The sequence below is a fragment of the Rhinoraja longicauda genome, chromosome 3, assembly GCF_053455715.1.
Source record: "Rhinoraja longicauda isolate Sanriku21f chromosome 3, sRhiLon1.1, whole genome shotgun sequence".
Lineage (NCBI taxonomy): Eukaryota > Metazoa > Chordata > Chondrichthyes > Rajiformes > Arhynchobatidae > Rhinoraja > Rhinoraja longicauda.
The window spans coordinates 32,617,317-32,641,119 of NC_135955.1; the positions used below are offsets into that span (position 1 = coordinate 32,617,317).

At 44.1% G+C, this 23,803-nt stretch overlaps 1 protein-coding gene across 1 annotated transcript; it reads right to left on the reverse strand.

Annotated features, from left to right (window-relative positions):
* Positions 1–6,284: 6,284 nt before the first annotated feature.
* Positions 6,285–22,928, reverse strand: LOC144591781 (5,6-dihydroxyindole-2-carboxylic acid oxidase-like). The gene is made up of 6 exons (XM_078395805.1): positions 22,168–22,928; positions 15,787–15,991; positions 14,625–14,792; positions 13,350–13,529; positions 10,027–10,173; positions 6,285–6,656 (listed from the first exon to the last, which is right to left on the reverse strand). Exons 1-6 carry the CDS (start codon positions 22,858–22,860, stop codon positions 6,445–6,447), a joined length of 1,605 nt encoding a protein of 534 aa, XP_078251931.1. The 5' UTR covers positions 22,861–22,928; the 3' UTR covers positions 6,285–6,444.
* Positions 22,929–23,803: the final 875 nt, after the last annotated feature.

Here is a 23,803-nt window from a genome sequence, read left to right on the forward strand (position 1 = left end):
GGTCCGGGGAGGGGGGAGCACATCAGTTAAAGGTCCGGGGGGGGGAGCACATCAGTTAAAGGTCCGGGGGGGGAGGGGAGCGCATCAGTTAAAGGTCCGGGGGGGGGGGGGGGGGGAGGGGAGCGCATCAGTTAAAGGGGCAATAGACAATAGACAATAGGTGCAGGAGTAGGCCATTCAGCCCTTCGAGCCAGCACCGCCATTCAATGCGATCATGGCTGATCACTCTCAATCAGTACCCCGTTCCTGCCTTCTCCCCATACCCCCTCACTCCGCTATCCTGAAGAGCTCTATCCAGCTCTCTCTTGAAAGCATCCAACGAACTGGCCTCCACTGCCTTCTGAGGCAGAGAATTCCACACCTTCACCACTCTCTGACTGAAAAAGTTCTTCCTCATCTCCGTTCTAAATGGCCTACCCCTTATTCTTAAACTGTGGCCCCTTGTTCTGGACTCCCCCAACATTGGGAACATGTTTCCTGCCTCTAATGTGTCCAATCCCCTAATTATCTTATATGTTTCAATAAGATCCCCCCTCATCCTTCTAAATTCCAGTGTATACAAGCCCAATCGCTCCAGCCATTCCCGCCCGTCGGGTTTCCATTGTGACGTGGAACATGGAGGTATTACTGCGCATGGGCGGCTGACGGGCACAGCAAGTGGAAAAGGGATTTATTAAAGTTTAAAATGTGAATAACAAAATATAACAATTTGAACGTTAATAGGATTTCTTGATGCAGGAATTTTCAACATCAGCATAATTTCCCCTTTTCACAACAGGAAGGAGTTGGCGAAAATCGCCACAACAAAAGGTAAGAATGCCGCCAAAAGGCTCATCGTTCTTTTTGCATAGATCTCGAAGAGTTCTGTCCACCACTTCAAAGCTCTCCCTCCTAATCATCGGGCACTCATCCCGAACTCATCCCTTAGGCGAGGGGGTTTTGATTGGCAGATGGATGGAACAAAGGCCGGGAATAAGAAGGAAAGTATGAAGAGTTGCAGATTGTGAAGCCAGATGGAAGGTGGTAGCAGGAGGGGAGGGGGCTGATGGAGGGGGGAAATAGGTGAGAGTCCATGCAGAGCATGGGGATTGGGGGTGAATTGGATGGGTAGAAGGTGGCCTGCTGTCTCTAAATGTGACACTGGAGGAGCCAGCGCTGCCCTCGCAGCTGCGGCTTGCCTGCAGTCCGTCTGTCTTTTGTGTGTTTTTGTTGTTTTTGTATGAATTGTAGTTTTAATATGGTGTGGTGTTTGTATGTTATGTGGGTGGGGGGGGGGGGGGGGGGAGGAGTGGGAGGGAACGGGAACTGTAACATTCTCTCTCCCGAACGGAGACGCGACCTTTGTTTCTGTGTCGTGTCTCCGTTCCCGCTGCGGCCTACCACCGGCCATGCACCTGGGACCACCTGGGGCTCTGGTTCGCAGAGCCCACGGCCCGGACCCACCACCTGCGGCGCTGGCTGGCTGCGGATGCTGCGGGAGCGGCTGCGACTCGTCTCCGGAGGCTCCGGCGCGGGTCGCGTGGACGTCGGAAGCCCACAGGCCCCTGGACATCAGGACCTCCGGCAGCGGCAGCGGCAGCGACAGCGTCTTCGCCCGCCCTGAATAGCGGGGCTTGGGTCGGCTCGCCGCGGACCTTTCACCGTCCGGCGCGGCCTGAAATAGGCCGCGGGATTTTCTCCGCCCGGTGGGGGCTTCAATGTCGGGAGCCCCAACCGCCCCGATGTGGCAACTCCAACAGCCTGACCACAGGGGAAAACGGCAGGGAAGAGAAAAAGACATTCTGGCCTTCCATCACAGTGAGGAGGGACTGGAGGAGACTCACTGTGATGGATGTTTCTTTTTGTTTGGTGTTAGTTTATGATTGTGTGTGTGTTATTGCATTTTTATTGATTATTCTTATTGGTCTTATTGTTGAACTGCGGGTAATGTTTCATTTCACTACACATTTATGTGTATGTGACAAATAAACGACTATGGGAAGATGGGCCCATTGGAGGTGACGGAAATGTTGGAGGATGATTTGTTGTATATGCTGGCTGATGGGGTGGAAGGTGAGAACGAGGGGGATTCTGTCCTTGTTACGAATGGGGGGAGGGGGAGCAAGAGCGGAGCTGTGGGATATAAAAGAGGCCCCAGTGAGAGCCTCATCTATAATGGAAGAGGGGAATCCCCGTTTCCTGAAGAATGAGGACATCTCTGATGCCCTAGTGTGAAACACCTTATCCCAGGCGCAGATGCGCGTAGACGGAGGAATTGGGAGTAGGGGATAGACTTTTTGCAGGAGACAGGGTGGGAAGAAGTGTAGTCCAGACAGCTGTGCGAGTCAGTGGGTTTATAGTAGATGTCAGTCACTAGTCTGTCTCCTGTGATGGAGATGGTGAGGTCCAGAAAGGGTAGGGAGATGTCGGAGATAATCCAAGTATATTTAAGAGTGGGATGAAAATTGATAGTGAAGTGTATGAAGTCAGTGAGTTCTGCATGGGTACAAGAGGTAGCACCAATGCAGTCGTCGATGTAGCGGAGGTAGAGTTCGGGGATGGGGCCAGTGTACGTCCGGATCAGGGATTGTTCGACGTACCCGACAAAGAGGCAGTCATAGCTAGGGCCCATGCGAGTGCCCATAGCTAAGCCTCTGGTTTGGAGGAAGTGGGAGGAGTCAAAGGAGAAGTTGTTAAGGGTAAGAACCAGCTCTGCTAGGCGGAGGAGAGTGTTAGTAGATGGGGATTGGCTGGTTCTACGGTCGAGGAAGAAATGGAGGGCTTCAAGAACTTCCTTGTGGGGGATGGAAGTGTAGAGTGACTGGACATCCATAGTGAAGATGAGGGAGTGGGGGCCTGGAAACCGGAAGTTATCGAGGAGACGGAGAGCATGTGAGGTGTCTTGGACGTAGGTGGGGAGGGATTTGACCAGGGGGGATAGGATGGAGTCAAGGTAGGTGGAAATAAGTTCAGTGGGACATGAACTGGCAGAAATAATGGGTCTGCCGGGGCTGTTCTGTTTATGGATTTTAGGTAGAAGGTAAAAGTGACTAATTCTTGGTCAACTGCACCATCTAGGGACCAAATAATGTACTTACTTCCCAGTATCTAGCTTGAAATTAAGTACTGACCCAGTAATGTGCGGCAGTCTTGATGCCTTGCCTGCCAAGGAAACAGTTGCCCCTCATGGGATTTACAGGTGTTGGAGAGGGACTACGCGCTGTCCACGGGCACCCTGGAGGATTTCCGGGACTGCTGGGCACCGCGGGGGATTGGATGTATCCTGGATGGGGATTGTAATATAATTGTATAATAGTTTCAATTGGTATATTTGTTTATAGTATTCTGGTGGTGGGTTCTGTTTTAGTTTTATTGTATTGTAAATATTATTTTAATATTTGAATAAATATTTTTGATTTAAAAAAAAAGGAAAATAAAGGAAACAGTTGCTGACAGATGGAGATGAGTTTCCATTTGCAGGCCTTCTGTGGATTTGATTATTGCATCCCCATCTCCAAAAGACTCAGAAATCTGAATAGAACCCACCTTTCGCATGACCCTTCCACCTTCAATGTAGCCCACTATTAATCATCAGAAGGTTGTTACAACCTAATTCATTTCTAATTCAAGTACAAACTTAGACCAAGATAGGGCGGCACGGTGGCGCAGCGGTAGAGTTGCTGCCTTACAGCGAATGCAGCGCCGGAGACTCAGGTTCGATCCTGACTACGGGCGCCGTCTGTACGGAGTTTGTACGTTCTCCCCGTGATCTGTGTGGGTTTTCTCCAAGATCTTCGGTTTCCTCCCACACTCCAAAGTCGTACAGGTGTGTAGGTTAATTGGTTGGGCAAATGTTTTTTAAAAAATTGTCCCTAGTGTGTGTAGTAGGATAGTGTTAATGTGCAGGGATCGCTGGGCGGCCGAAGGGCCTGTTTACGCGCTGTATCTCTAAATCTAAATCAAAATAATCTAAGATCCTCAGATGCCAAGAAGCTCTCAAATGTTGTGTTCTTTCAACACTTGTGTCAAGTGTTTTATTACAGTGTGTATGGCTAAGATACAGAAAACTCCTTCACAATACAAGTTCAGGCAGAAATCCATCTTTTTACAAAGAGTGATGACAGATATTATAAATTGAATACAGGTGACCCCCACGTTATCCTGCGGGGGAGCGATTGGAGGTAGCTTGCGCTCCTAGAAAATTGTCTTTCTCACAATTTTCCATAACACAAAGCTGCATCATTTGTGCACGCGTCAACAAATGCAAATTGAAAAATATTATTTGGCCATTAACATTTTTCATACAAAATTCATAAAAGTACATGTTTATTCTGTATCATAGATTTTTTGGTAATTTGCAATTTCCATAAGGGCAACTTTTCCATTATCGTATATTCAAAACGACAATTTTAAAGTAGTGTGTGAAATTAGAGACCAGCTGGTTATGATACATCCGCCTTTAAACCTCTCAAAATTGGTGAACAGTCTGTTAGAAAAAAATGACATCTTTGAATTACTTCACAAGAGAACGGAATGTAAAAGCAAATTTATATCTATTTTAAAAGCAAGTTAGATATCTGCTCCTGCAACGTGTTCAAATCTGTCCTTCACAATTTGGGACGGGTGTTAACATCTTGAAGGAGTGTAGGAGTATTATTGGAATTGTACCAGGGATGAAGGACTTCAGTTCTGTGGAGAGGTGTACGATGCTGGCATTGTGGGTTCAATAGAGATTTTCATAACCAGGTGTGTAGGAAGGAACTGCAGATGCTGGTTTACACTGAAAACAGACACAAAATGCCAGAGTAACTCAACAGGTCAGGCAGCATCCATAGAGAAAAGAAATAGATGACATTTTGGGTTGGAACCCTTCTTCAGACCCAAAACGTAACCTATCCTTTTTTCTAGCGACGCTGCCTGGCCCGTTGAGTTCCTCCAGCATTTTGTGCCCTTCATTTCATAACCAGGTGCAGTTTTCACATCCAAAGGTTAATGAAACTGTGGAAGATGTTATTGTGAAATTACAGCAGAAACAAGTATGAGGAAAGCAAATCAAGGGATATGGTGAGGTGCAAGTGGTACCGACCTTTGGGAAAGTTAAAGACTTGTTGAAACTAACACTTCAGATGCAGTTACCTCATTCTTTACCTGAGACAATAAGGAGATCTTTTTTTATATATATATAAAGCACGTGTTAAATTCTCAGAATAAAAATATTTTTCTCGGAGGTCATGTATTAATGGTTTGGTGAATTCTGCTTTGATTCCTGATCAGGAATTAGAGTCCACACAGAGCCGGTTTCTCAAAGTAACCAAAACCCCTGATATGGCAACCATTGATTGTGTCACAGGGTATGATTGTAAATCGGCAGTGGTGTTCCTCACTGTGGATATCTAATTTACCAGTGCTGTTGGGGAAGCTGGTAATTTTACAATTTTTAATTGTTATGCAATATTTACATAATCACAGAATATAATCAGCAAATCAACAAGCCCACTGATTCTTCACTGCCTCGTACTACAATAATCCCAGCAGCATCTCATTATCCTGTCCCATCGCTATGCCCATTAATTTTACTCAAGTGTCTATCAATTATTTTTTAAAGAGGGACTGACTGATTCTGTTTCAACCACCCATACAAGCCGAGTCCAGATCATTATTCTCCAGTAAAGAAAGCTTTTCCTCACATCCTTTGCCCAAAATGTTAAATATTTCCACTGTTCCTTAAACTATTTGCTAGTAGGAATAGATTTCCTCTATTTAGTCCAACTAAACCAGTCATGATCTTGTGAAATATGCTTTCACTCTTCCTAGATAAGCAGTGCATTATTTAAATGGTCTTAAATTGGGAAAGTGTTGATGTACAAAGATGCTTGGATTTCCTAGTGCAGCAGTCAAGAAAAGCAAACATGTAGGTGAGAAAATGAGTTAAGAAACAAAGGGTATGTTGACCATCATAGCAGGTGATAAGTACAGGAGCAAGAATGTTTAAAAAATATTACAAAAGGCAATTACAAAAGATGACAATTGGAGTACAAGTGATACCCCTGTTGCAACTGTTCATGTAATCCCTCATGGGATTTACAAATCACTACTGAAAACTGTGTTATGGGAGAACGGGGGGGGGGGGGGGGGGGGAGCAAACCGCTATCTGGATGGCTCACAAGAAATGCAGCCTTCAGTTTATTAAACTTAGAATTTACCTTGGCACATTTACCTTTGTGCTTTAGCTAATCAAGGTTCACAAATTATTTCCAATGTCCCTTTGCAAGGTATGATGGCTGCCATTAATAAGACAGTGGAAACAATTTTTAGGACATTTATCATATTGGCAGCATATAAATTCCATGGATTTGATCGATAAACAACATAGAAAGGCAGGGAACCGCAGTTTTCTAGTAGTGTGTCATTTGTCTGGTTCAACTACATGAAAATTAAATCAAAGGTACGGTCAGAGAGAGCAGGTTATGAGATATCTTGGAGGATGGTTGATGCATCACTTCCGGAGTAGCGCTTTTGTGGCGTATCTAAGAGTGCTTCATTCAGTTCACTTGCAGCCATATTTTTTCTTCTTCTACTGCGTAAAGCTATGGTGGAGATGGTGTAAATTACAGCAACCAGCACCAAGGCAGCAATAATCCCCACCGCTACCCATTCCAACACTGAGAGAGGTTTGCCTGCAGAAGATATTTCAAAGACAAAGATATATTTTTTAAAGTTCAAATTAAACACATTCTGCTTTGAATCTACAGTTATTATTCAATCATTCAACTGGACATAAATGAGATAATAGTAATAATAATAACTAAAATATTTATACATAATGTAGTTTCATGTCTCCCATCTATATCCTTCCTCTGGCTTTACATTTCTCTCCTTATCTTTTTGCCTCCTTGTCTGCTGTTAGTTTCTTTTTTCCACTTCCATCAATATCCCTTCCTCGGGCTGGCTTTACAAATTCCCCCTCACAAATCCCCCCTCACAAATCCCCCCTCTATGTTTCTATGTTTCTATTAACACCTATTATCTTCTTCTCTTTTGTCTCCTTTTCATCTCTAGCTTTCGTCCACCCATCTGCCAACCCCCCCCCCCCCCCCCCTTCACCTGTATCCACCTATCACTTGTCAGGCTTTGTCCTGGCCCCACATGTTTTCCAGCTTTTTCTCTCTCACTAACAAAAACGTCACTGAGAGTGATCAGCCATGATCGCATTGAATGGCGGTGCTGGCTCGAAGGGCTGAATGGCCTACTCCTGCACCTATTGTCTATTGTCTATTGTCTATTGTCACAGATCCATGTCATCCAGAGGCTGTCTGACCTGCCGAGTTACTCCAGACCTTTATGTTCTGTTATAAATAATGAACTTCATGCTGGAATTGATTTAGTACATACATTGGCAGTTCAGGAAGAAATTGAACTGATAAGGCAAAGTTCACTGACAGTATAAACCTTATAATCACAACTTGTTGTTCGGAAATACCGAGGTTTTGGTTTCTGGCTCACCATGTGATGTTTTCCACATTCCCTGGTTCCCATAATCTCAACCCAGTGGGGCTCAGTTGCCATTCCACTGACAGGGTCCCTGGTTCCTCTACTCTATTGCAAAGCACTGGGCACTTATCCTAGGTACTCTTTCAACTCATTGGGAACCTGGATCGTGCTCTCTCTTTCCACTTAACTGTTCACTATAAATTATAATATTGTGTATCACCTAAAACGTGTGCTGGGGTATTAACGGGAATAACGGCCAAAAGTCTGGGAGATCTGACAGCCCAGAAACACACAAGTCCTGAGCATGCTGGATTATCAAAGCTTTATTATTGATGGTAAAGTCACATTGTTTAATCACCAGCACTCATTAGCCTGAGAGCATTTAACCCATTCTAAACCTTCCTATAACCATGTCTCTATAAGTTACCAGGCATTAAAATATATCATAAATATGTGCGTAACATTTCATAAATAAGAATTTAACTTCAACAGTCTACTGCCAGCACCTACTTCAGGGAAATCTCCATGATTCTGGTTCCCTAGAAATATAGTGACCTGTCTCTAATGACTACTGCACAGTCACTCCAAGTTTGACCGTAATGAAGTGCTTTGAAAAATGTTAATGGAGCACATCTGTTCCAGTCTTCCAGACAATGTAAACCCCTTGCAACCTATGTACAGGAAAAGTAGGTCCACAGATGACTCTCTTGCATTGTATTCAGTTCTGGATCACCTTGACAATAAGAACACCAATGTCAAGATGCTATTGGTAGACTAGTTTTCAACTCGCTCAGTCTTCCACACCATAATACCAAATAAGCTCATCCCCAAACGTCTGGATCTTGGCTTTGGGGCCTTCATCTGTAACAGGCTTTTGGATTTTCTGACTAATGGACTTCAGTCAGTTTGAATTGGTCATATCATTTCCGCTACCTTGATTCTCAACACTGGTTGCCCTCAGAGTTGCTTGCTCAGTCCCTTGTTCTATCCCCTGTACACGCATGATTATGGCCAAGTACAACACCAACTTGATCTTCAAGTTCATCGATTATACTATAATATTATACTATAATCAGTTGGATCACAGCAATGATGAAACAAAGTACAGGAAAGCAATCGAGAACCTCGTGTCAATGGTTCTATTAGATTTAGCTCAATGTGATGTAGGTCTGCAAGATTTAGCCACATTTGACCACATTTGGAGTATTGCATTCAATCTGGTCGCTCCATTACAGGAAAGATGTGGAGTCTTTGGAGAGGGTGCAGAAGAGGTTTGCCAGAAAGCTGTCTTGGTCAGGGGATATTAGCTTCAAGGAGAGGCTGGACAAACTTGGATTGTTTTCTCTAGAATACCAGATGTTGAGGGATGACCAGATGGAAGTATATAAAATTATGAGAGGCATAGATTGGGTAGTCAGTCAAACCTTTTCTCCCAGGGTACAAATATTAAAGACTAAAGTGCATTGCTTTATGATAAGAGGGGAAACATTTAAAGGAGATAGGCAAGGCAAGCTTTTAAAACAAAAAACAGAGGGTTGTGGGTGCCTACAACAGGCTGCCATAGATATGATTGTGCGTTTAAGAAGCATTTAGATAGGCACATGGATATGCAGGGAATGGAAGGATATTGGTTATTAATGTAATCTTGGCATCATGTTCAGCACAGATATTGCAGCAGTGGGCTGAATGGCCTGTTCCTGTGCTGTACTTTTCTATGTATTGTGGTTTTGGTACAACAGCCTAGGTCTGAACGTCAGCAAGATGAAAGAGTTGCCTGTTGACCTAAGGTACTGATGGGGCAAATGTAATCCTGTTCTCAGCAACAGAGCTGTTGTAGAGATGGTCAACAGCATCAAATTCCTAGGCATCCATATCACCACCAACTTAATCTGGTTCCTTCACACTGATGCAGTGATCAAGAAGGCGCATCAGTGCATTTATTTTTAGGCAAATGAGAAGATTCAACTTGTCCACATGTATTCTCTTGAACCTCTATAAATATAGTGTTGAAATGGATGCATCTCAACTGCTTTAGCACCTGCCCTACTCTTAACCACTTGAACCTACAGCGAGTGGCGAGCACTTAATTACTGCACACTTATATACTTAAGCATGCTCTGTATCACTAGTTGAGGAGTGTGGGCATGTTGCTTGGTCACTTCATTGCTGAATGAATAATGCTTAATCTAAATCTCAGATACATTATTTATGCAAAGGAAAATAATATTCTAATGAAAGGCAAATACAAATCAACTAGCAGTGGAAAACAATTTGAATAAGCATCTTCCTTATCATCCTCATTCTTTAGAGAACATGCAGAAGTCAGACTGTCATTAAAAGTCATAAACAAAGCAAATAATGTTTTCTTTAAAATAAAGAGTACTTTCAAGTAAACCAATCTAGGCATAGGCACTGATCTTCAGTCATTTAACGATTAAGCTTCATTGAAAACTGAACAAATTACTGGGATTTTTATGAACTATATGCCTCAAGCTTTTACCACTACCCCACAACAGGAAGCAAGTAGATTAGTTGATAATTTCATAATCATCTCACTTGGCCATTCAACTTCATAGCTGTAGCCAAGGTTTTCAGCTGCTGTCAAAAACATTTCCACGTTAGTGACTGGAGGCCAGAAGGGAACCATATTGTATGCTCTGTTATGTCCGATGGGTGCATTTGCAACTGGAAAGACGGTTAAATCTGCAAAAAAAGAACATGAATTTACCAACACAAAGGCACAAGTAACGAACACCAATTTATTGTTCTGATGCAAAAAATTAAATGAAAATGTTAGAAATGCCCAAAGAATAAGGACTTAAAGCTCAAGGGCCTAAAACTTTTCTTGTGTGTATGGAAACCTGCACTATGATGGCACTGCATTGAAGAAGGTGGTTTGGAGGCAGGATCTGCCTCAGGCTATTTCTCCGTCTGGTGCTGTGAGGATTTGGAAATTATTCATTTAATCCATAGCAAAACAGAGGTCTAAAGGAACGAACAACTGAAATTAATGAGAAATAGTATCTAATGGCAGCGAGTGGACTTCAGTTTGGACAAGTTGTGGCGAGGGGACAGGGGGTTGTGGGTGGTACAGAATAGCTGGTATACCAAAAACATACAAGATATGGAAGAACTCAGCCAATCAACAAGTATCTGTGGAAAGGGAAACCATGTTTCTGGTCAGCGACCCTTCAGAATTGTGAGTAAACACATTAGTTCTGGTGCACCAGGTCCATGCTGACCATCGACCACCCTTTTATAGCAATCCTACACCAATCCTATTTTTATTCTCCCCATATTCTCATCAAGGTCCCCATGCCCCAACACATAGGGGCCAATTTACAGCAGCCAATTAAACTACGAGCCATACGGCTTGAAGACATGGAGGAAACTGGAGCACACAGAAGGAACCTACACAGTCACTGCTGGAATGTGGAAGCTCCACATAGACAATATCGGAGGTCAGGATGACAGCCAAACTCAGCTTGCCAGCATGGAAGCAATAGCATACACCATCAAACTGACCTGTGCACTGCACATAGAGGGAGAAATCTTACAATGGTAATACAACGGCAGCTTCCACATTGCGAGTGAGTGTTTAGCAAAGGGATAGTGGTCTTTCATGTTCTGAATGTTGTACACTGTATTTTCTTCCCATGATAGGGAGAAACCTTTCATGAGCTGATCCTATCCTACTCAGAAGTTGTATACGCTCAGGTTTGGATTTATGTGAAATTATAGGGTGATTAACATGAGTGGCAATCAAGTATGATCTGCTGGATTGGGTATAGGATTCTTGATTAGTGACAGCAGAACATAACAGACGTGGAGGGCATTATCTATTATCTTTGAATTGTAGTGAACTTCTCTTGTAATCTTGACATACTTTGTACAAGGTGGAACAGATTTGTAAGTAAGAAAGCGAGTCTCCCAGTGTGCCAAGCATGGCCTCTGAATTGTTCTAATAGTCATGTTAATTAAATGCCTGGTCTTGGTAATCCTCTGCACCATGAGCAAAGCAGCATTTCTTAAGTTAAAAGCACAAGGCTTCATATCTGCAATCAGAAATCTTCAAACACCCTGGTCCAAAGTCATATGTACCATACTTCAATGGACACAGTGCCAAATGTCTCCATTCTAAATCTTCAGGTATATGATCCGACAAGTACAGGGCTTATGCGCATATCTACCTTCCTAAACATAGGCCAGAGGCACTAATTTCAAGGTGCGTAATGGTTAACATCACCAGTATGTTCTCTACCAGACCAAGTGGACCCGTTGGGCCCAAACCTCTCCTGCATTGGTGCAGCACCCCCTCCTCCCCCACAGGGTTGCCTCTCTTGCATTGGTGCAGCACACTCCCCTCCCCCACTCCCCTTCCTCTCCTCCCCCACTCCCCTTCCTCTCCTCCCCATCTCCCCCGCTCCCCCCCGCCTCCCCCTCCTCCCTCCCCATCTCCACCCCCTCAATCCCCTCGAGCAACCCGCGGTTGCTGTAGCAACCCACCTCCTGGCCCGGGCGGCCATCATTGGTGGAGTGGGGGTGGGGAAGAGTCCTGTCCCATCCCGGTGTGGGGATGTTCAGTGTTGACGGCAGCGGCTCTCCCACTGTTGCTGAGCCGCTGGACTCTCGGCAGCGTGGGGAAGGCACTAAACTGGCCGGGGAGAGGATGGGGGACGGGGGAGCAGTGGGCAGGCACAGCGCCAGGCCCAGGCCTCAGCCTCCACCAATGCCCGGCCTCACCGCTGCTGCTGCTGCTGCCTTTCCCCTTGTCCCACCTCAGGCTCACAGTTACCCCGTCACATCCGGGCCCAGGCTCCGGCTGCTTCCCCCGGCCCCAAGAGACAGGCGGCAGCGCCCTGCTCAACGGGCCCCAACTACGCAGGCACGGGCAGATGTGGCGGCCATCTTACACAAGCACTAGATCAACAGAGCCCCAACTGTGCATGCACGTTTTTAAAAACTTTAAAACGTGAATAACTTTAACAATATAACACCGATTTCAATAAAACTTGTTCCATAGGACCAAGGGTCGACGATGAGTAAGGTGGGCCTAAAATTGACACGCTATCGTGTACCGTTTTGGCTGTAGTTCAGGAACAAGAAAACATGTTTTAGTATATAGATAGATGCGTAACATGTTATTTTATGGGAATGGAAATGCAAAATTAAAGATTGCTTTCTGTGCTATATATGAACTCTAAAGGCCAAGGACATGTTTAGCAAGATTTCACTCTATAATTAATTCTGTCAAGTGTGATACAAAACATACACAATACAATTCCAATTTCTAATCCCTAAATTTCTAATCCACAGCACAGACTGAGATGCTTTGCTCAGAAGAATGTGTGAATGATGACTAAACAGCCACAGGTAATAAATAAAATCAATTAGATGCTTGAGTGTAGAAAATGACTACGAGTTTAGAATTAGTCAACCCACGCCTACCATCGGTCATCTGCCCACTTTGGCATCCTACACACTAGGGGCAATTTACAGAAGCCAATGAACCTACCAACCTGCAAGTCTTTGGAATGTGGATGGAAATGGAAGTACCCAGATGAAACATACATGGTCACAGGGAGAATGTACAAACTCAGCACAGACAGCACACATAGTTGGGATAAAAACTGGGTGTCTGGCGCTGTGAGGCAGCAACTCTACCGCTGCGCAACTGTGCCGCAGAGGCAATATGGTGAAATACCAAATGAAGAGGAATAGTGTGCTGTTAAGGATGCACAATACAATACCCACAACCATGTAGATCATTAGATTTGAGATTAAAATGTCCTTATGAGATGGTCAAGATCTATCGAAGGTATAAACAAATAAATGCAAAAAATGCCAGGTGAACAACAATTAAAATCAATTATATTTACCTGCTTTACTTCTCCTCAACCATTCATCAAATATTGCATCAGTATATGTATGCAACAACACAAAGATTGGGTCATTTGGGGACAAATGGGTTTGCCCACCAGTTCCATTAAGAAACAAATGTGCCAGATTATGCAAACTGCGAACTGCTGGACTATACGTTCCTGAAGGATCACTATAACCTAGAAGACAGAAGACAGCCACTTCAAAGTACAAAGATCAATGAAGAATGTACATTCCAGTTCATACCATATTAAATGTTGCACTTTATTATGTCTTGCTGTGCAACCACCACTAGCCCACCATTCAGTGATCTCGTAATCTTCCTCACTCAAAACTAGTTAGACAGCATCACATGCCTGACTGTTCTTGCTCTACCTGCCACTTTTATTTCTGCAAATCCCTTACCATTCCTGAACTGACTATGGCTTTGCATTACCATGTCCCAGACCACACAGCCAATTAATCTTTCAACCTCACCCATGACCTGCACTGTCACCAAGTCTGGAGAATGATGGTCCTTGTCATGCTCATCCCAAACAGCTCCATAACACAGGACTCTCTGATGTGCAGACTGTGCCCAGGGACTCATTTGGTGATAGACATCAAGTGCTGCAGGAAGACTATCAACTCAGTGAAAACCAAGTGCTGCCAGATGACCACCAACTCTGGTCTGTCCAAAACACATTGGTCTCCCAGCACAGTGTAATGTCCGTCTGGAAGCATTGCCAACTGGCCCATTCCAGACTAGAGGAGTACAATGCTGAGTGACTCACTGAAAATTGGTGCAGATAATGCTAAGGTTCTGTGTGGGAGTATCACAGTCCAAGGGCCTTCTGCCGCTGGACATTAAGGGGCAGAGTCCAGTGGGGACACTCAAATAAGGAAAGGGGTAACACGCCATGGGACCACGTGGGTGGCAAGGGTGTTTCGTTTAAAACTAGGTGCAAAGAGGAAAGACTACAGAGTATGACACTAATTAAAATATAGATGCTGAGAATGTCTGAAAAGTTTTTGCAGTGAATATTATTTTTATTCTGAATAAAGTTGATTTTTGGAAACAAAAAAATTGCTGAAGTTCAGAACCCCGGTGGTCAACCTCAGCCTGTCTGTAGTTGTCCAGGATATAAAGTAGGACGTTTGCAAAACTGGCTTGAGCAATCTTGGTTTTTAACATAAAAGGAGACTTTACTGGTAAAAACTGCAAATTATTATTTGGATACATTTATCCCATATTTAAAAAAATCACCACCCAAACATTCCTTAAATAAACTGACCTTCCACCGAGTTTCGGAAGCTATCTGTTGAATTGGAGTAGAAAGGCGATGTGTCATAAGATGATATGTCTAAACATTTGGCTACATCCTGGGAGTCAGGAAGACGTTGCACCATTGGTCTGTCAACATTCCCACCTGGATTCCGTCGAATTGGGCCACCTTCAGTGCCTGGATGAACCAAGAACATGGAGGCATTAGGACCAATCTCTATTTCCCTGTAGCAGTGGTATAATTTCCACTCGGCAAAGGGTTAAGATAGAGGATGGCAGCTGGTCACCATCATCAACAATTTATTTTCCCATCCATGTTGAAAAATACAAAATATCAGGATGGGAACCAAAAATTTTTTACTAAAATATGTGCAATAGATATTTGTTATATATTCTTTGATTTAACAGTTTTATGTTTCATACATAAATTTCAGGTGTGCCACATTTATGTATATATACTACAATGGAACAGTAGAAATAAAGAACTGCAGATGCTGGTTAATACACAAAGGAACACAAAGTGCTGGAGTAACACAGCGGGTCAGGCAGCAGCCCTGGAGAACATGGATAGGTGATGTTTTGAGTCGAGTCTGAAGAAGGGTCTTGGCCCAAAACCAATCACAGTGGCTGCAATATTTCTGGTGGGCAGTATGGAATATCCAATTCACCCCAAAATACGGCAAACACAACACATCCAACTGTCAAATGCAAAACCAGCATCCAGCTACAGTAACATATTTAACCGCAGCAAAAACTGCTGGAGAAACGCAGCGGGTCAGCCTGCATCTGCTGGAGGAGATGGACAGATGATGTTTTGTGTCAGGACCATTCTAATTTCTCTAAGAGGACAGATTATTTGGCAGATCATCCTCGCCAGAGACGAATCAGAGTTCAAGGCTGGTTGGGATCAGGTTTACAAAGCTTCAAATCTTCAAATACCAAGACTCTGGTTCATAATTTATGTCTTGCAATTGTTATGAAAAAAAAATTCAGAGTGGTTCTCCAGTATCCAAAATCCCAAAGGGTGCTTTTATTAGTTGGGGAGAAAAAGTTATGCTACAGATGATCTTGGAGTATTTGAGAGTTTCTCTTTAGTGACAAATTTTAGTTTCTAATCCAGACACGTTTTATTTTATTCAATTTTCCTTTCACTATATTACTAAAGTAGTTACCATTGCAAATAGTTCCCAGAGTATCATAGTCTTCCACACTTTCACACAGATTGCCCCACTGTGCGAAGATAGAGTTTGAACTTAGGAGAGTAGGGTCAAAGTTGCTTCTGGCTCCCATTAGCTCATCTGAGCAGATGTCACAAGTATTTCTTCCTGTAGCAAAATTCCAGTATGGAAGAGCAAATGTGGGGTCATCCAACATCACCTGCGAGAGAAAAATAAAGAGTAAAATCAGTTGGATGCATTAGAAAAGCAAACCTGAATACACAATGCACAATTCAATTAGAAGTGCCAATTGCTAGCATGCTGTTTCGGCACTGATTTTACAACAAGCATATTTTTTGGTGCAAATAAGATCAACATCTATCAGATGAATATCCATATTTACATTGGATAATTGAACAGGTTATGCTAAAACAGCATATTTTAATCCACTCTATTTATGTTTCCAAGCCAGTTGTACCCACACACAAATTTTTCAAATTCAGCCGCAATGTTAGCTACATTTAATGTGTACAGCTGTTCCATAGACCACAACCAAAATCATGCATCTAGAGTATTTGCATAATATATTAAATTATTATATGATGGTCACAGAGGAGAATGAATGAAAAGTGGAGGTTTTCTTCTATTGTAGATTCTGGATTATAATAAAATAGGCACTGGAGAAGGCCACTTGGCCCCTCAAGCCTGCCACAACATTCAATTCTGGGGAATCTGCTCCAGCTCTCAACTTATCGTGCCGATACTTGTGCATGTGTATCTTATGCCCATGGGTAATAAAGTTGCGAAGTGCTTATATTTCTGGGTCTTCTGCAACCATTTTACCCAAGTTAATTCAACTATTGTATCTTGGATTATCCTTACGAACATTATAGTTCAAACTCTCGCGCAAAACACAGTGCTTGAGAACTCAATGGGTCAGACAGCTTCGGTGGAAGGAATGGATAGGCAACATTCTGGGTGAGGACCCTTCTTCAGATTCCTCTTGATTGTCTATCCGTTGTGGAATACAATGCATAGTCTTCCAAACCTGGAAATCTCATAATGCTTTGTATTAAATCAAATCAAAACAGATATTATAGTCTTTGATATTCGCTTGGTTTTGGGTGTATTTACCACCAAATTTTACCAGACTCCATATTCTTCACTTTTAAATATTACCAATACTAATCTAGGTGCAGATTTACAATACAGAAATGTTTCTTACAACACACCTCTTGTCATGTCCATAATATTTTCCAAACATTCATTCCTCCAGTTGGTACATTTAATTTTTCCATCTTAAATCGAGACTGAATGTAATGTCATTAATTAAATTATGAACATGCTCAATGTGAACATAAAGCCTTTGATCAAGCCTGCATTCTCTAGTATATCACAATATATGCTGTTTTCTGCTGACCCAGATGCACAATCCGTTGGGAGGTCAATGCAATTAAAGAAAGGTTCTCCAAAGACCTTTTTGTTAAAATTAAATAGGCAGATTAGGAAATGGGTTAGGTGTGGAGAAAAGGGTGCCAAGAGGTGTCAGGACGTTTCCGGAGCTGATCTTCAGTTTGCCATTGGGGCTCTGCACCAACTCAGACCAAATTCGGGACGAGCACATCAAGACCTGGAGAACACAGGTACTGAAATCCACAACTGTAGACTCCCAGGAAACAAGAGTCAGCACAATAGCAAAATGAAATATAGAGATTAGCAGAAGCCATAAATATTCTGAATATTTATTTCCTGATTTAAAGATATGGGTTTCTACTGTATCATCCAACTTTGCCAATTCTGAAAAGTCAAGCTCAGCAGGGAAGATGCAAACTAAATTTCAGAGCCATTGATAAATTAAATAGTCAAAAAAAGCAGATGGACTTCACCAAAGCATGAGTTTATCTTGTTTGGACTACGAAGCTACAAATCTATCATTTTCAATTGGGGAAATGCTAGAAATTGCGTCCATTGATAAAGATTTAGGAGCTCATTACAAGACCATTAGAATCGGTGGCCAGGTATCAAGAACAAAAGGCTAATTGGAATGCTAGCCTCTATATCCAGAGGATGAGATAATAAAGGACGAGTAACTGTAACTTAACCATAAAACATAACATGTTCTTGGTTGGACCACATCTGGAATATTGCACCAAGCTCTGGGAACAGTGGCCTTGGATGAAGCGAATTGCCAGCTCGCAAGGATATTAATGGGACTCCAACAGTTAAATTATGAGAACACTGATCTTGTGGAATTGTGCCAATTATAGGAATTATGTGAATTCTTTCAAAATTAGTGTTGGCATGAGTCTGGCTGTGATGATAAGATTCTCATGCATGTTTAATACCTTTAAATAAAATTCCTGGAATAATCTTGATCACCCAGGCAAAGTGGCAGGAGGTTTTCTCAGGGTTCATTCTCCCCAGCTACTACCACCACAAAGGTCCTGGTTTTATGTAGAAAAAAAAAAGCATGGCGCTCAGATCCTCAAATTAATTATGCCCTTAACCACAATCTTAACTAATCTGTAGCCTCACCCCATCAAACTGCTTTGGCTCCATTTGTCTTAATATCAAAAGGCAAAATTAATCCAATTTGCATTATTACACCTACTGCTTTACATGCTAGCATTCTACAGTTCTACGTCATTCTTTGGGAATAACAGTTTCCTAATTTTGGTCACAATAATGGATAACTGTTTGGTTTGGTTTATTATTATTGTCACACATACTGAGATTCAGTGAAAAAAATGTGCACCAAATATCCACATTATAGGTGTACACCATGTAGTGTATGGCAGCATGGTGGCGCGGTGGTAAAGTTGCAGCCTTACAGCGCTTGCAGTGCCGGAGACTGGGTTCGATCCCGACTATTGGTGCTGTCTATGGAATTTGTTCGTTCTCTGCGTGACCTGCGTGGGTTTTCTCGGAGCTCTTCGGTTTCCTCCCACACTCCAAAGGCATACAGGTTTGTAGGTTAATTGGCTTGGTACAAGTGTAAATTGTCCTTAGTGTGTGTAGGATAGTGTTAATGTGTGGGGATCGCTGGTCGGTGTGGACTCGGTGGGTCGAAGGGCCCGTTTCCACGCTGTATCTCTAAACTAAAAATAAACTAGTGCAAAGAAAATAAATCAGTGTAAAATATACTGTCACACTATTATACTGATAGTTAGAGAAAGTCCCAATTAAGAAAAATTGCAAGACTGCAATTAAGTAGGTTGGGAGATTGGGACTACACTCTTAGCATATGCAAGGGCCATTCAGTAGTCTGATAATACCAGGGTAGAACCTGTTCCTGTAATTGGGGTATGTACTTTCAAGCTTTGTATCTTTTGCCTGGTTCTGGTTTATTTGAGAATCTCCCAGGTTTGGATTTCCCCATCAGTTAAAATACATGCATCAATTCCTTTCACAATCCGTAGATCAGAATTGCTGAGGGGGAAAAAAATAAAAACACCCTGCTAACACCCAACCTAGTTTTGTCCTTGCATAATAGTTTATCGAAACAGTCAAGTTCCTTCGCTACGTTACAAAATCTGAACAGCTCACATCCTTGTCTACGTTTCTCAAAAGTTAAGGCACCCACTTCTGCACTGATGTGTACACTCAGGTTGCACTAAACTGATAATTAGTACCATGGTCCTCTTCCCCATCCAATTGTGCTGTGTGAACGCAAAACAAACCTGCACAGCATCCTAGCAAATAAGTCTGCTTTCTGCCATGCTGAATGGCCTTGTTATTACATATCAGGACTCTGTAGGTTATTTTCCCACCACTCAATTAACAGCAATAATAAACACAAATATCAATCTCGATCTGACAAGGTACCTCTCTTCAGATTCAAACCCATCCATAATTATTTTATTGCCTTTATGCTTTCAGACTACCTTTTCTCTACAGATTACTAGTAACCCATAACATTCTTAGCTTTCAGAGAAGCCACTAATTGAGCATCTCACCTTTGCTGCAGAGAGTGTTTCCCTCGTACCTCATCTATTCTCAAAGAGAAATCTACAAGTTATGAGGCACAATTTGGGCCATAGTAGATGAGGAAACTAAATAAAAAAGGCATGGCAAACAAGCAATGGGTGATATTTAAATAGTTAAGACATTTAGACAGGTACATGGATCAGAATGGTTAAGAGGGGTTTAAGTCTAACATAAGCAAATGAGACCAGCTCAGGTGGGCAACTTGGTCGTCGCGGACAACTTAGACTAAAAGCCCCGTTTCTGCACGGTATAACCATTAATATAGTTTACAATAAACTTGTATCCTAGTAAAGAGCAGAATAGGGAAGAGAAATCAAGCTATAACCAACAAGATAAACATAGCATGAAATCAGCATGAAGGCTCATAATGTGACCACAAAGAGCAGCAAGTATGGGCACTGGAACAGTTTTCGAAATTGGCAACCACCAAGAAATTATCTTTTGGTGTGGTTAGGAGTGTCAAAGGCACAGTTAATGGACCTTGAAGAGAGATAATGTGCCTGTAAAATTACAGCAAATAGGAATTTCATTGTTTCAGTCCCAGTACAGTACTTAGGAAAGTCAAACACTCTGGAAGGGAGAGATGCACTGTGTACATTGGAGAAAAGGCACAAGAAATGGCAGATGCTGGAATTTTAAGTAAACAATAAAGTGGGGCAGCTGGTAGACTGCTGCCTCAGGGTGGCAGGGACCCAGATTTGATCCTGACCTCGGGTGCTGTCAGTGTGGAGTTTGCATGTTTAGTTTAGAGACACAGCACGGAAACAGGCCCTTCGTGTCCACGCCGACCAGCGATCCCCGCACATTAACACCATCCTACAAACACTAGGGACAACTTTTACATTTACCAAGCCAATTAACCTACAAACCTGTACGTCTTTGGTGCGTGGGAGGAAACCGAAGATCACGCAGGTCACGGGGAGAATGTACAAACTCTGTACATACAGCACCCATAGTCGGGATCGAACCTGGGTCTCTGGCGCTGCATTCGCTGTAAGGCAGCAACTCTACCGCTGCGCCACCGTGACCGCTGCTCTCTCTGACCCGCAAGTTTTTTCTAGATGCTCTGGTTTCCTCCCATATCCCAAGGACAAGTGGATTGGTAGGTTAAGGGGTTTGTAAATTGCTCCTTGTGTGTAGTGTGTAGAAAATACATAGAACAAATGAATAGCACCTTCTGCACAACCAACAATGGACCATTGTGGTCTCCACCTGTCATATCATATCATATCATATATATATACAGCCGGAAACAGGCCTTTTCGGCCCTCCAAGTCCGTGCCGCCCAGCGATCCCTGTACATTAACACTATCCTACACCCACTAGGGACAATTTTTACATTTACCCAGCCAATTAACCTACATACCCGTACGTGTGGGAGGAAACTGAAGATCTCGGAGAAAACCCACGCAGGTCACGGGGAGAATGTACAAACTCCTTACAGTGCAGCACCCGTAGTCAGGATCGAACCTGAGTCTCCGGCGCTGCATTCGCTGTAAAGCAGCAACTCTACTGCAACTCCGCTGCTCTACTGTGCCGTGCTGTCCTTTGATATTTTTCATTCATTTGTTCTATGTACATTTTACACCTCTCGTTTCCATCTCCCCTCTCAGTCTGAAGAAGGGTCTCAACCCGAAAAGTTCCCTCTTCCTTTTCTCCAGAGATGCTGCCTGACCCGCTGAGTTACTCCAGCATTTTGAGTCTATCCTGCGGCATTTTGTTTGGCTTCTTGCAATCATCATAGCGAGGGGATTTGAGTACAGGAGCAGGGAGGTTCAGACATTCTTGCCATCGAGGGAGTACAGAGAAGGTTCATCAGATTGATTCCTAGGATGGCAGGACTTTCATATGAAGAAAGACTGGATAGACTCGGCTTGTACTCGCTGGAATTTAGAAGATTGAGGGGGGATCTTATAGAAACGTACAAAATTCTTAAGGGGTTGGACAGACTAGGTGCAGGAAGATTGTTCCCGATGTTGGGGGAAGTCCAGAACAAGAGGTCACAGTTTAAGGATAAGGGGGAAGTCTTTTAGGACCGAGATGAGAAAGTTTTTTTTCACACAGAGTGGTGAATCTGTGGAATTCTCTGCCACAGAAGGTAGTTGAGGCCAGTTCATTGGCTATATTTAAGAGGGAGTTAGATGTGGCCCTTGTGGCTAAAGGGATCAGGGGGTATGGAGAGAAGGCAGGTACAGGATACTGAGCTGGATGATCAGCCATGATCATATTGAATGGCGGTGCAGGCTCGAAGGGCCGAATGGCCTACTCCTGCACCTATTTTCTATGTTTCTATGCATCTTGTTCATGAAAAGCGGGCCTGCCAATTTATATCTCGTGTTAATCATCAGGAGGTCGTCAAAGAAACGAGCCAGGAATCAACAATCTACTCAATCTATGTTTCTATGTTACCTGCATGTCCCGCTCCAGCTGCAACAGGTGGTAGCGGTGCCAGGTGAGGAAGGCGGGCCCTTCGTGGGAGAAGTCGACGCCTCCGAAGGTGCGGCCGCCCCCCAGGTAGGTCTTGCTCACGGAGTAGTAGTGAGTCCAGACGAAGAGGTTGTAGATGGAGACGTTGTCGAACTGCGGGCTGAGGCCGTCGGCGCCCAGGACGTCTGGCCGGCGGCGGGTTGCAACCACCAGGTCGGGGTGAGGGGTGGTCTTGGCCCGGTGCAGGGCGGACACCAGCCTCGCCCTCTCCCCGGGGCTCAGGCTCAGCACGTCCCGGCGGAGCAGCTGCTGCAGCGGGCGGAGGCTGCAGTCCGCACCGCTCCAGCCGTAGCGGCAGCCGCCGCAGTTGTAGCCGTGGAAGTTGGCGTTGCAGCGGCAGCTGCGGTTGAAGTAGCGGAGGGGCCAGCGTTCGCGCTCGTCGGCGCCGTCGTGCGGGTACTGGCCGCCGTGAGGGGCAGGGTCCGCCCGCACCTCGGTGCACACCCCCCTCCCCAGGCTGGAGCCGCAGCGGTCACCCGGGCTGGAGCCCAGAGGCGGGCAGCACTCCCCACTCTGCAACACCTCCGGCCGCACACAATCCCTGGGGAACTGGGCACGGGTGGTCACTGTGCACACAGCGGCCACAAGGCTCGCCACCAGTCGCCACTCACCCATGCTGCCACACCAACACACTGGCAGCAGCTGATACTTGCCCACCACCTCGAGGATCCTCTTAAATACCTAATCATCCCATGTCAGGGAACCAGCTGGTGCTCTCCTCGTGACTTGTTTTGTCAGGCGGAAAATTGTTAACATTTTTTTCATGTAAAAGATGCTTTCATAAAAGATTTCGTGCCTTGCCCTTCAAGCATAGATAGGGTAGGCAATGGCATGGATAATCAGAACCTTTTTCTTCTCAGGGTGGCAATGTCAAGGACTAAAGACCGTAGCTTGAAGATGAGAGGGGCAAAGTTTAAAGGAGATGCGGGGCTAGTTTAGTGGTGGGTGCTTGGAACATGCTGCCAGAGTTGGTGGTGGAGCTGGTGGACACAATGACATTTATAGACAATAGACAATAGGTGCAGGAGGAGGCCATTCGGCCCTTCGATCCAGCACCGCCATTCAATGTGATCATGGCTGATCATTCTCAATCAGTACCCCGTTCCTGCTTTCTCCCCATACCCCCTGACTCCACTATCCTTAAGAGCTCTATCCAGCTCTCTCTTGAATGTATTCAGAGAATTGGCCTCCACTGCCCTCTGAGGCAGAGAATTCCACAGATTCACAACTCTCTGACTGAAAAAGTTTTTCCTCATCTCTGTTCTAAATGGCCTACCCCTTATTCTTAAACTGTGGCCCCTGGTTCTGGACTCCCCCAACATTGGGAACATGTTTCCTGCCTCTAAAGTGTCCAACCCCTTAATAATCTTATACGTTTCGATAAGGCTTTTAGACTGGAACATGGGTATGCACGGAATGGAGGGATATGGATCACATGCAGGTTGAGGAGATTGGTTTAACTTGGCATCATGCTTGCAACGAACATTGTGGGCTGAAGAGCCTGTTCCTGTGGTGCAGATGCTCTTAAGGCATGCATTTTACATACGGTAATAAGGTT